General features: G+C 42.0%; 1 protein-coding gene across 1 annotated transcript; it reads left to right on the top strand.

Moving 5' to 3' along the window:
* On the top strand, positions 1-729 carry ASCL2 (achaete-scute family bHLH transcription factor 2). Its single transcript, XM_065404356.1, has one exon. The coding sequence runs from the start codon at positions 1-3 to the stop codon at positions 727-729; it is 729 nt and encodes a 242-aa protein (XP_065260428.1).
* Positions 730-13,963: the final 13,234 nt, after the last annotated feature.

Here is a 13,963-nt window from a genome sequence, read left to right as displayed (position 1 = left end):
ATGAACGGTGGGCCAATAGCAGCTGCCATGCAACAGCCACCCCAGCCTTGCCCAAGTTTTCCCTTGCACGGATGCGGCGCCGGTTCCTTGGGGATGAAGTTCCAGCCGATGCCAGGTGCAGTCTCCTCCTCGGTGCAGCAGCAGCTGGTGGCCGCTAAGGGCCCGGCTCAGAACCCCAGCTCGTCCGTGGCGCGCTGCAAAGGCTCCAAGCGGCGCTCCGGCTCGCCCGAGCTGCTGCGGTGCAAGAGGCGCCTGGCTTTCCCGGGGCTGGCCGGGCAGCCGCAGCCGGCCGGGGGAGCAGCGGCCGTGGCCCGGCGCAACGAGCGTGAGAGGAACCGGGTGAAGCTGGTGAACCTGGGCTTCCAGACCCTGCGCCAGCACGTGCCCAACGGCGCCGCCAGCAAGAAGATGAGCAAGGTGGAGACGCTGCGCTCGGCCGTGGAGTACATCCGAGCCCTGCAGCAGCTGCTGGACGAGCACGACGCCGTCAGCGCCGCCTTCCACGACGGCCTCCTGCCTCCCGCGCGGGCCGCCCCCGGCGGTGGCTGCTCCTACTCCTCCGCGTCGCCCTCCTTCGCCTCCTCTTCCTCCTCCGGCGGCCGGGAGGGCAGCTCCGTGCCTGGGTCCCCGCACTCGGCTTATTCCTCGGATGAGAGCGGCTACGAGGGGGCGCTGAGCCCCGAGGAGCGGGACCTGCTGGACTTCACTAGCTGGATCGGGAGCTACTGACCTCCGCCGCGTCCCCTACCCTCAGGTAAAGCGGCCCGTGTGTGTCCTGCCATGGACCTCCCCTCTGTCCCCCCAAGCATTGCAATAGGTGCAGCCCTACGCGGTTGCAAGAATCAGTTGCCCCACACTGGTCAGAGTTGCACTGGCTGAATGATCTAATTTAGCTATTGGGTTGCATTGCCAAAAATAAAAAAAAGTTTCCTCACAAAAGTGAATGAACTTGGCCTTTCAGCCATCTCCGTTAACACGAAGACAGGGAAAACGTTGGAGTCAAGTTTAATCAAATGCGGTCCTTGAATTCGACTGCATAAAAAACTTTCCCCCAACTTTTAGGTCCCAGGTGATTCACCACTGGGAATAGCTGCAACCTGAATAAGACATGTGGTTGGTTTTGAAAATGGGGGTGGAGTAGAGAATAAAAACTTTCAGATTTGGGTGGCAAAAACCCAAAATAAACGAGGAAACTAAATTTATAGCAGTCATTTTCGGAGGGAAGGGTGGAGTGGAGAGGCTACATGGGCATGTGGGGCAAGTTCTACTTGTACTTTATAAAGACAATAAATCACTGGCACATCGCTTTGTGGAAGAGATTTAAACTGCACGGATATTGATTAGTGTAGACATGTGGCCAGAGAGGAAGCTATGCATCTCTCCCAGGAGCTGGGCAGAGTCTGTTAGTCACATGCTGCAGTACTAATGGCCCTTTTCTCTTTTTCTTTGTAGCAGCCTTGAAAGCAGAGATGTGCAGGACCTCAGTACCTCGTTGTCCTTGATGCCTATTATGATGCAGCAGAAGAGCAAAACGGACTCTTCTTACTACAACATGTTTTCTACCTTCAAAGAGCCCTGTTGCCAAGGTCTTTAAGGGACTGGGCTTTGGAACCTACCTAGCAGGGTTCTTACTTGGAACAAAAGACTGTGGCTCTTAATTTTTTTTTTAAAGTGCAATTATGTAAATAGGTTATAGGGACCAATATCTTTAACTGCTGTTGTACAGGAGTTTATGGTGCCCTCCAAGGCTTTAATTGCCAATGAAATGGTTTGGTATACTCATGTTTCAAGTGATAGATTGAAATCTACCAGGCTTCCAACTTTTAACACATATGTACTTTTTTTATTTGGGAGGGGTGAAAAATTAACACTTGATGCTTCCTTTTTCTGAAGGGGGAGGGAATTTTTGTAATGACAAAGATTCTATTTTATATGTAACTTGAACTGCCTATGGGAACGCTATCAATATGAAGACTTATTTTTGTACAAGAAACTTTAGAAAAGGGGAAAGGGAGGAGGAGTTGTTCTAGTAAATCCAATCCCCTTGTTTCTTAACACTGCCAGCTAGAATGTTTTGAGAACTTATACAATTTAGATAATATTTTTCCAACACTTTACTAAGGACTATAAAAATTATGTTTTGTCTTAGTCTTGTCTGGTGTGAAGGTTCACTTATTTGAAAACTGAAGTTTAATGTTTTGAAGGCATTTTGTATGCACTTGCAAGGGTTTCTTAAGTTGTACATATGCAGTTTTTAAAGAGTATTTTATGTAAATTGACTTTATAAATAAAATCTATTTATAAATGGCTTCTCTAGTTATAGGATGCACACTTCAACCATGTCTACTTACAAATACTTCCCATTTTGCATACGGAAGACATGGGAAGAACGGTTAATCATGAGAACACTTGTATGGTAGCAAATCATTATATGGGGCCAGATTGCGCATGCAGAAGGGGAATGAGGGTAAAACAAGGAAACCGCTTCTCCGCTATTTTTCCCACACTATGGCCAGACATATTCACAGTCCTTATGCTTAGCTGAGTGTAAGAATGTTGTATGTGACTAGTACTGCTAGGAGAACTAGCTACCCAAAAATGCATGGAAAGGAAGTGAGATCATGAAGGGGCCAGCATGCTCCACCCTTTTAAGGAGTGATGCAAAGGGGGTTCTCCCTGGGATGCCTTCCATCTAACCAAGATGTAGTAGTGCAGCTCTGCCCAGCCTTCATTGTGGTGTTTGGCCTAAAGGCACAATACAGCTCTCAGGCTAGGTCTACACTACCCGCCTGAATCGGCGGGTAGAAATCGATCTCTTGGGGATCGACTTATCGCTTCTCGTCAGGACGCGACAATCGATCCCTGAATCGACGCGCTTACTCCACCAGCGGAGGTGGGAGTAAGCGCCGTCGACTGGGAGCCGCGGCAGTCGATTTTGCCGCCGTCCTCACAACAGGGTAAGTCGGATCTGATACGTCGAATTCAGCTACGCTATTCGCGTAGCTGAATTTGCGTATCTTAAATCGACCCCCCCCTGTAGTGTAGATGTAGCCTAAGCAACTACTGGAGACAATGGTTTTCTGAGGTCTCCATTTGTCCTGGCCCTGGTTAGATTCTGATATCCTTACTCAAGTTGATTCGTACCTTTGAAATCACTGCCCAGGGTGGGTGGGGGTATCCAAATCTGGCCAATGTTAACTGAAGTTATATAAAAGGATGAGTATACCATTTACTTAATACTCTTATTCAGAGGTAATAAAAACCATTATTTAAGAGTTTCAAATGAGTAAGTATTGCAGGTTCTTATAACCTCATTTAAGAGGTTTATTACTTCTGGGTTTATGCTGAAGGCATGTTTCAGTGGAAGCATGCTACAGCTCCCTTCAGCTGTTGGGGAAGATTACTATCAATCACAATGACAAAATAAGAAGCAAAGGAAGACTATGAATGGGAAAACAAAGGACCTTATTTTCCAAATATGTTGGTAGCTAATTTAATTCAGTGAAGTGTAGCAAAATGGAACAGGATATGCTGAGTGAACATAGAACAAATTACAAAAAATTAAACTAACTTACTTTCCAAAGGCCATGTATATAGATCCTCCTTACTCCATTGGAGTAAGTAGTGCATACGTCTTGTGATTCAAGGAAAAAGCAATGGGAGGATACAATTCCACCTCTCCCCTATTTTATTTCAAAGCACTAACTAGGATACCCTTGGATGATACACTGTATGATACAAAGTATGTGTGCTTTTACCCTCAGTCCTAATAGATGAAAGCCCAGTGAGGTTAAGGGTTAGACTTTCAGAAGGCCAGAGCACCCACAACTCCCTTTGAAGTTAACAGATCAGGGCATTTTAGCATCTTTTATAAACAAAACAGCAAACAGGTCCTAATGTAAAATTTTCAAAAGCATTTTAGTCTCTTAGGAGCCTAAGTTCCATGGAAATATAATGGGACTTGTATCCATAAAGCACTTTTGAAATTTTTCCCCTGTGACTTGTCAGCACCACACAGCACACCAGTGCTAGAATTGAGAAGAGAGCTTTGCCTGGCACACCAATCCCATAACTAGACCTGGGGGTTGTGAATCAATTTTAGGGCAGAGGGTTTACAACTTCCATCCCTTTTCCTCCCTTTCATTTAAAAAGAATTTTATTTCTAGCTCTTATAGTTACCGCAAAAATATGAGCCAAGCATAAACTGATGCAGGGATGCCTGTAAACATCCTGAAACAATAGCTCCAAGACAGGTTTAGGGGGATCACAGACACCCTGCTCTCCTCATATTACTTAAATGGGAGGTGAGTCCCAGCTAGATCCTTGGCTGGGGTCCCAGCATGGAAAAGGTGGATAACAACTGGTCTAGACAACTTTAATACTGTTTAAAGAAGGAAAATATGCAGCCATTAAAGTGATTGATACCAAAAAGCTACATTTGAATTGTTAATTTAGTATTAAGTCATTTATTGCTTCTAGAACACTAGATCACTGAGATATTGCTGCAGCTATATTTAAAGCTGTATCAGCTGTAATGATAGCAACATTTATTAACTATAACTGGTGAAATGCTAAAATGATGAAATATTTAAGCGGTCTATAGCTGTTCAATGGCCTGGATTATGAATGGAGCCTATGGTCAACTTCCCATGCAATTTTATACCATCAGCCAATATTTTAATAACTACTAAGTGGAGAAAGCAATTTTCTGGGTAAGCTATGATTGAATCTACTCAAGAACCATCCCATGTAATTTGCAAGTTGATCCAACAGAATCATCTTCAAGATAATATTGAACATAAATAAAAAGCAGAAGGAAGAGCCAGAATTTGAATTTGAGAAGGGTCCCTCTATGTTTGGCTACTATAAAGAAACTCCAGATAAAGCTACTTGAACAAACTAAATAGTTCTAAGTCTTTCTACTGATGAGGAAAATATATTGGAAGATATATTGATGCTGGCTTATAGAAAGTTTTAGGGAATTGAGAAAAGATTTCTCTTCCCAGCCTCAGAGTATGTGAATCATTAGAAGAGGATATAGTTTACTTCCCAGTGTAGCAAGCTGAGAAAACAGCATTAGAAGAAAGAACAGAAAGATCAGATACTGATTTTGAAAGAACTATGGGTAGTACAAAGATTTTAAAGAATGCTTTTATGTATAAGCTTTTTGAAGAAATAAGATGGAAAGAATGTGCCAAATTAAAAAAAAAAAAAACTAAATTAAGCCACCTCTAAGCCTTCTTCCTGCCAGCCATTTTAATCTCAAATGAGACCTAAAGGTACTTTTTAGTTTAAATTCACAAACCATACAGGAAATATTATAAAAGCACCAAAGTACTAAGATGACTTCACTCTAGTGTTAACAGCTTTATACTTTCATGTAAAAGTCCCGTACATTGTATCTGCCGTCTTTTATGTAGGCACTGAAAAGACATGGGTCATCAGTTAATGTCTCATAGGAGAGGGAACAACATATATTTCTTGTTCTCTGATGTGGGGGCAAAAAGACAGTGTATGGGATTTATATGTAAACTGGACAACAGAAGGGACTTTGTTAGCTATGTACAACTGCACTTGATTCTACATTTCAGTCTCTGCTGCCAACTAGAAAGTCTTTGAAACTCTGCCTACCCAGAGTGTTCTAGACTTTAAAGATCACCACAAGTCCTGAAAGTTCCATATGTTAAGTGAAAGGTGCCAGAATGAGAAAACTGGAGACCCATGGCAAAGGCAGCAGCAGCAGCAGCACAAAATCTCCCACCCTCACCAGTCTGGAGGTCTCATCTCTGTTGGTGAAGAGGTAATTCAGTCTCCATGTTAGTTCAATATTTGGCTTTTCTCTTGAAACTGCCATCAAGGGTGCCAGTTAGTGCCAACAGTGCAGTGCTTGTGTGTATTGTGTCCATTGTAAATAGAATTGTGATCGTTAAAATATTTGAAACAGCAATGGCCCAGACAGCACTCAGATGGAAACAACTTTTGGTCACTATGGATCTGGGCTGGACTTGAACTGACAATGTAGAGATGAGACTGGATATTCACATCAGCAAAGCCATGAGCCTTCCAACCTCCTCTGTTTTGTAAGACTGTAAGCTTTTTGGGGTGGGACAGTCATTTTGTTCTGTGTTTGTACAACATCTAGCATAGTGGGCTCCTGGGTCATGACTAGGCTCCTATACAAATAATAATAATTCTTTGCAATCCAGTTGCTCAGAATCTCAATCCTTTGTCTCAATACTTGAGTCTCTTGGTTAGGGCTTCTATGAATTTTGAAATGTAAGTGCCTAAAACTAGACTCCTAAATAACCACCACGAGCACCCTCAAATCTCATGGACTGCAATGGGAATTGTGGGCATTGTGCCTCTCTGACTAGCAGGTCACTGTTATTTAAGTTTCTAAATAGGAATATAGATGCCAAACTTCAGGCACCCAATGCTCAGAGCTCATACCAAGGGAATACAGCACCAGGGTAAAGGATTGATTTTTAGGCAATCAGATTCAAGCAAGAGAATTGAACAGAAGAGTCCAGGAAGGCTTAGTCCTTGTCTACACACAAAAATATGGTGCTGCTTCAATTGTACAGGCATTGTTAAAGTAGTACAACCCCAATAGTCTAGACTCAGTTTTACCAGTACAGCTTATTCCCGTACAGGAAGGGAAATAACTAAGCTATACCAGTATAAGGCACCTTTGTACCAATACAAATGTGTCCACATTAAGGGTTGTACTGGTATAACTACACTGGTAAAAAACAATTCACATCCTTAACCAACATAGTTATACCAAATGAAAACTGTGTGCAGACCAGGAATTAGCAATTGGAAATGGGATATCAAAACAATCAATTTTATATTCTGCTGCTCTGGTCTCAATATTGTTCCTTCTGTTCAGTGTGAGTTATAGAGTAGTAATTTTTACAGAAGTGCCGTCTAGTCTTCTCCACCCCTGACACTACATCAAAGTTGTTCAAAGTTCCCATCCTCCCACCACTCCATAGCATTTCACATGTCTCAGTCATTTCTAATGAGGAATGAGGCAGGAACATATTGTCAGACCCAGCTTGTGCTTCCTGGTCTGAGAAAACATCTATTTTTCCACCCATATTCTTCTCCTTTAGCATTTTGAGTTGCTCAGCGTGAGGCTTTGTTCTTGCTCCCCAAAGCAAATTAATCCTAATAAATGTTAAAAATACCTTCACAACAGACTGTACTTCATTGTAATTCTGGAGTTCTGCTACAACATATCATGGGCAACTTGCTATCAGGCTCCATTGCCTGCCTCCCTCCCTCCAAAAAGCCTTTTAGAGGAGAAAAATCCATAAATACTATTTCTATGTCCAGTGAAAAGTAATGACTTTGTAAGAAAAGGATGTATAGGCTATTCCAAAGATTTACCATCCAAAGAACATTTCAGACAATCACGTGGTTTTACCCCACAACAGATACGCACAAAGTGCAATCCCCTGCAGAACCTCAGATTTTTAAAGTGGAATGGAGTGCCACAGGAGACCAAGATTCTGACAACAGCTTTCAGTATAGAGCTTTCCTGGAAAAACTTTGGAAAAATCGTCCAGAAAGGTTCCAGAATAGGAGGGATTTATAGTATTCCTCATGTCCCGATCAGATTGCAAAGTAGTAAATATTTGGTTTACAAATGAGTCTGTTGCAGAGAATGATTAACTGTTGGTTTCAATTTACAATGACTTCCATTTATATAACACCTCATAAAGATCTCCTTACAGACCAGGCACAGCACAGGAAGCAGCAACACAAGATCCCACACACCATTTTGCCTCTACCTCTACTCCAGCCTCAAAGAAACGGCCTCTAGGAGATTAATGGTGTGTCTGCTGAGGACTTTCAGTTATGGTGGTGGTTTGTGGGACATGGACACCAGTATGCTAGGAACAGACTGGAGGCCATTAATTCTTTTCACATAGGCTGCTGAATAGCTGGATGATAACAATTTTCAATCACTACTTATCTGGGCTGGATTTAAGCAGGGAGACTAGAAATATATTTTGTTACTAATCCTCTGGGCTATCCACTCCCTGGAACTGTCAAGATTAAGTAAAATTGGATTTGATTTTGAGCACTCTCCCAATGGTTTTGTTGGTATCAGCAGAGACTGGGGATTTGTTTTTCTTCCTAGCAACCTATAATATTCTAGCTCTGATACCAAAGGAAATTTTAGTAGTGGGTATGTTAATTATACGTAGAAATGCAAATTACATTACAACAGAAATGAGTGTGACCACAAACTATGTTCTCTATGGGAAAAATGATTCTTAACAGTCTAATATACAACAAGGTGACAAAGAAATTAACTAGTTGAAAAGCTTCTGGAGATGCTGTCCGAAGGCTCATTTTAGACTGCCTATAATACCCACAGTACAGCTGTGGATAAAGAGTTCCCTGCAGGGTATGTTCAGACTGAATTCAGCAGCCCCTTAGCTCAATTCAGTTTGAATATTTCATTGGGAATTTTTATTACTTTATGAGAAACTGATACTACCCCTTTAGTTGGGTTTAAGGATGTGGTCTATTTATACCCCCTCCCTCCAAGTGACCAGCAGTCCTTTTATATATATATAAACAGATTTAAAAAAATTTCTTCCAACTTACTTGTCATAGGAAAAGGCTCAAGCCTTACTTGAGAGAGAAAGGTGAGAACTCTGTCATGGCAACAATATAACCAGCACTACATCTTCTCTTAGGGAGAGGCAGGGAATCTGCTTTACCCCTTTATTATGGCTGACAAGCGGCAGAGCTACAAGGAAAGCACCTGTGTTCCACCCTTAGCTAACATAAGGGCTATAGGAAAGGGTCACTAGAGGCTGGTGTATCTGTCTCAGTCTATATGGATGTTGGATGGAAAGTCTTCTCTGGTCTTGAGAAGTTAGAGCAACCCACCAGATTACGCTGTGCTATGTAAATCCTGTAGATGTGGATCTTCATGAATAAATTTACTCAGCCTTCACTTGAGAGCTGTTTGATAACCTCATGTCTCTGTTCCCACTCCTCTTCCACCTGGCGCATCACCATTGTCACAGAATACATAAATAAATATAGCTATTAGTGAAGTGGAGCAATTGGGGGACCTAGTACAGCTGTAGCAGGCAACAGGGATGTTCAAGGAAGCCACAGACAGCTGGTGGGAAACACCAGCAAAGTGAGGTGGACATTTTAGATCCAATTTTATTAAAGAAAAAAAGCACAAAAGGAAGATGATTTTAAATTTGTAACGGGGGCGAAGCAGATTGGGTTAGAGATGGCTTTATAGGGGAAAAAAGAGATCTTATGAACTGACTTTGCGCAAGGTCAACTAGCAAACCCACAACAGCGCTGAGAGTAGAACCTAGGTCTTTCAAGTCCCTATGCTGTACATGATGCACGGGACATAGCTGCCACCACAAGCCTGCACTGCAACCTATTCAGGTCCTGGTCCTAGAGCCCAATTCAGGCTGCTGACCCTTTGATCCTTCAGTATGCCATCACATGATCAGAAAGGCCCATTCCTACAGATCTGATTGTAGGATTGGGGTCTATGATTGTATATTAAAGTATATCTCTACCTGTGTGACCAAGAGTTAAAGAGAAAAAAAATTAAATGTTCTAATTTATTTTCCTGTGTGGATGTGTTTTTTTACTTTTTGCATTTCACTCAGCTTAGACAGTCAAACGAGACAGGTCATTTTCACTTTGATTTATAAACATTTTCTCTTTCTAGTTTTCCTGATGTCACCTATTGTCATTGCTTTTGTGTTGCAAGCACTCCCTTGCAGTATTGAGGTAACAAAAAAAAAGTTTTAAATTGAAATGAAAAAAAATCATGAAAAGATTTCTAATTAGAGATCTTGAATTTTGAAAGTTTGATGCAATTTTAATTTAGGAATTTCAAAATTTGGAAAAAAGTGAGTAAGCTTTCTAAACAATTTTTTTCTTACTAGAGTACAGGATGAAATTATTTGAAATTTTGACAAAAACTCAAAATTTGAAAAAAGGCCATAACAATAATTTGAAAAAAATCTTCATTATTTACTCCCACACATATACACTTTTTTTTTTGAGTGATTCTGTTTGAAATGGGTTTTGTAAAATAATGTTAAAAACACCTACGTTTTGGGACTAAGTTACATGAGAGTTAGGTTGTGAAAAAGAGCGTCAAGGATGACACTTTTGAGGCTGAAAACATGGGAAATGGGGAAAAGGGTGGAATTGTCAAAGGTATTATAGAAGGGGGGCAGTGGACAAAGATTAGGAAGATAGATAAGCACCCCAGTTCTGGAAAAACTGAGGCCTCCTCTACACTTAAATGTTAACTGGGCATAGCGACAGCTCTCAGAAGTGTGAAAAATTTAATAAACTATAGTTAAACTGACCTAACCTCCAGTGTAGACATGGCTAGGTTGATGGAAGAATTCTTCCATCAACCTAGCTACTGCTGCTTGGGGAGGTGGATTACCTACATGGACAGAAAAAAACCCTCCATTGTTGTAGGAAGTGTTCACTCCAACAGGTACAGGAAAAGAAGGTTGGAGCCACCAAAGTAGACACTAAAGGATCATTCAGCAAGGCAGGAGGAGATGGAGGAGTGCAGAAAGTCACTGGAGTTAAAAGAGGAATGGAAGTGGAGGAAAAAATGGTTGTAAACCCTTTGAACTAGCTAGAAGGATGGATGTCCTAGTGACCTTGACCAGTGCTGTTTCAGTAGTTTGGAACGGGTAGGGCAGAAACCAGGGGAACAAGTAGAGGGTTGGAAGAAAAGAACCCTAAACCCTGATGCTCCAATTACTTACACACTTGTTTAAGGATACATGTATTTGTAGGATTAGAGCCCAGACAACAGGAGTACATAAGCATGTATAAAGCAACAGAGAGTCCTGTGGCACCTTTAAGACTAAGAGATGTATTGGAGCATAAGCTTTCATGGGTGAATACCCACTTCGTCAGATGCATTCACCCACGAAAGCTTATGCTCCAATACATCTGTTAGTCTTAAAGGTGCCACAGGACTCTCTGTTGCTTTTTACAGATCCAGACTAACACAGCTACCCCTCTGATACATAAGCATGTATGTGTCCAAAGTGCTGAAAGAAGAAACACTCTGGTTCTCATGATGCAAGAACTACTTTACAAGAACATTGTCTGTGATTTAATTATAGAAAAGCCGCGACCTTCTGTGCATCTACCTCAACATTCTTGCATCCTCATTTCTTTCTCCTCCTCATTCTCTTTTCCCTCAGGGACTGAGCTTCAGCTATTTAAAAGCTATAAGTATAATAATTATTCAATCATAGGACACAGTAAATTGTATTTTCTTTTTAACTTTGGCTTTCTCTAGAAACAAACCCACAGTATGTATGGTTATTATAGCCCCCAGGTGAGTTTTTTTCCTTCAAAGTCACTGCCACAAGCTGGCCAGTTCATAGGTGAAATGTTAACACTCATACAACACAAAACAGTATCAACCTTTTTAAAAAAACAATAAAAGGAATTAATTTGGCAAGAGAATGTTGTCTAATCACTTTTGTATTGTTTAAAAGAGATAACATCTGCTGAAAGGGGTTTCACGTTAGCACATGTACACACACATACAGTTCCCTAAAGATTTTATGAAGGACTTAAATTCCCTTTGGCAAAATGATTTATAACAGAAGCAGGTGCTGCCCATAGATTAATAACATACATCAAAGAAGTATTTGTAGATGCAATCCCGCCTGCTCTATCCTAAGCAACACATTAAATGTAAAAAATTCATTTAGTCTACTAGCCGCTCTCTCCTGTCATGGGCCTATTGGTTTCAATGGAATTACATACATGCTTAAAGTGAAGTTGTAGCCATGTGGGTCCCAGGATATTAGAAAGTCAAGATGGGTGAGGTAAATATCTTTTATTGGACTAATATCTATTGGTAAGAAAGCTTGTCTCTCGCCCACCTTGTCTCTCTATGCTTAAAGTGAGACGTGCTTCAGTAGCTTGCTGAATTGGGGTGATGGATCCTCCCAGGGACACTAGGTTGGTTTCTGCAGAGGGTTTCAATGTATCTTGTCCTGGGGAAGATGTTGTTTTGCACCATTGTAAAGCCTACACCATAATATGGTAACATGTGCCTTGTAAGTATTTGAAATCATAAATAATTTAAAACAGAAGAAAACACTCCAGCATTGTAAATTAATGGTCCCAAACATTTTACACTGATGTTACTGCAGTGTGTTGGACCATTAGAGTAGAATGCTGGAATATTTTATGCCCATTCACTCCTTGGTCTCGCTACAGAGCTAGCAAGCAAGGATACTAATTGGTGCCAACAGTGATGGTGGTTTTTGAGATGTGGGTGCCCATTTGCTGGGAACTGGACTAAAACCACAAAATTCATTTTACATATATATACACATTACTGAAAAGCCATTGCTGATGATAACGTGAAGTCACTATTGATTGGGGTCAAACATATTGATCTGTTGGTGAAAAAATGTATGGGCCAAGTTCAGATCTGGTGTAAGCTGAATTTGGCTCCGCCTGTTGTACTGAAAAATGCTAGTGGGTTCCAGCAGGTGAGTCTTGGATCTAAAGCCTGATCCAGAGCTTAGAAGATTCTCATTGTCATTGACTTCAGTGGCCTTTGGATCAGACCCATTGCCTGCAAAACAGTCTGTCCTATTGCTTTTGTCCTCTACATGTATCTTTCCCTCTTGACTGGCAGCACGCTTCCATGAGGTACCCTGTTTTCCATTCTGTCTCTCTACCCTCTTTCTGCCCCCTTTTGCATGCACAACACCTGCCTCCATTCTTGGCTTCCCTTATACATAGCCTGACAGGGCTCATATAATATATATATATTTACAACAATGAATCCTTTATAGGAATATATCTAAAAACAACAACAACCAGACAGGAGCTGTTGATTTTCTGTGCCCTAAAGAAAAGCCCTTGTGATCACAATGAAGTCCCAGGCCTTTTCTGAAGGACTCCACAATAGCAGCGCTGGCTCATATGTGCAAAGGGGATCTCTTTTATTGGCTCTCCCTCTGAGATCCCATTTTTTGCCACTGATGCCTTCCCATCTCCTCCTCCCCCACACCTTTAAATTTATTTCACATCATATATCACCCTTTGCCCCCCACCCCCAACACATCCCCCTTTCTCTTTCTTTCTTTTCCTTTCACAAATCAAGAAAGAGAGGGGAAGGGAGGGGGGAAAAGCAGGGAGGAGGGGAGAGACTCTTTGGAGGAGGAGGAGAAGAGTTTGAAAGAGTTCAGAGCAAGCTGAGGAACAATAGAAGCAGGTCAGCATATTCATTGTGCCAGGCTCTTATCCATCTAAATGAAGGGAAAATCCTGACTTGTGTCCCAGCTGGGAGAAGTTTTGTTGTGTTTTGTTTTTTGTTGTCATCACCACCCCCCACCCTCAGTTCTCTTTTTCAAGATGGATCAAAGTGCCCCCCCAGTCACTCCCCTACCCTTTCTTACAGCTCCCCTTCCCCCTTCAGCATAGCACAATGCAGCCTTTTGTGGAAGCCATTGTTGTGGCCTTTTGCACCTCATTATCCTCATTGTGGGTTCCCCATTATTCCGCCCCGCCTCTGGTAAATAAACTCTATAGTGAAAGGCAGGGAGAATGGGAAGGGGAGGGGAGAGGCGGGGATGCTGGGAGGAGAAGGGTGGGGGATTTGCCTTTTTTTTGCCCCCACCTGTCATTTAGGCAAACAGCAATAGAAAGCGAGGAACAAATACACATGAGAAGGGAGGAGAGGGAGGGAAGTACAGGGAGGACCAGTCCAGGACATAATAACAAAGCTCTGTGTGTGTGTGTTTGCAAACATGCCCTGTGCTGTGGCTACCTGCAATCTCAGCGACAGGCAGTGGAGCACTTTCCAATGGCCCTAGGGCAGCCATTTCCTGGCAAGGGGTCAGGACCAACTTGGGAACCATAATAAATTCAAAGCACTCACCATAGAACA

The sequence above is a fragment of the Emys orbicularis genome, chromosome 4, assembly GCF_028017835.1.
Source record: "Emys orbicularis isolate rEmyOrb1 chromosome 4, rEmyOrb1.hap1, whole genome shotgun sequence".
NCBI classification, from domain to species: Eukaryota; Metazoa; Chordata; order Testudines; family Emydidae; genus Emys; species Emys orbicularis.
This window is presented reverse-complemented; position numbering and strand designations above follow the sequence as displayed.

Bases quoted from the DNA above. Each gene is read 5' to 3' on its own strand.
- ASCL2 (XM_065404356.1), top strand. From the start codon at position 1: ATGAACGGTGGGCCAATAGCAGCTGCCATGCAACAGCCACCCCAGCCT.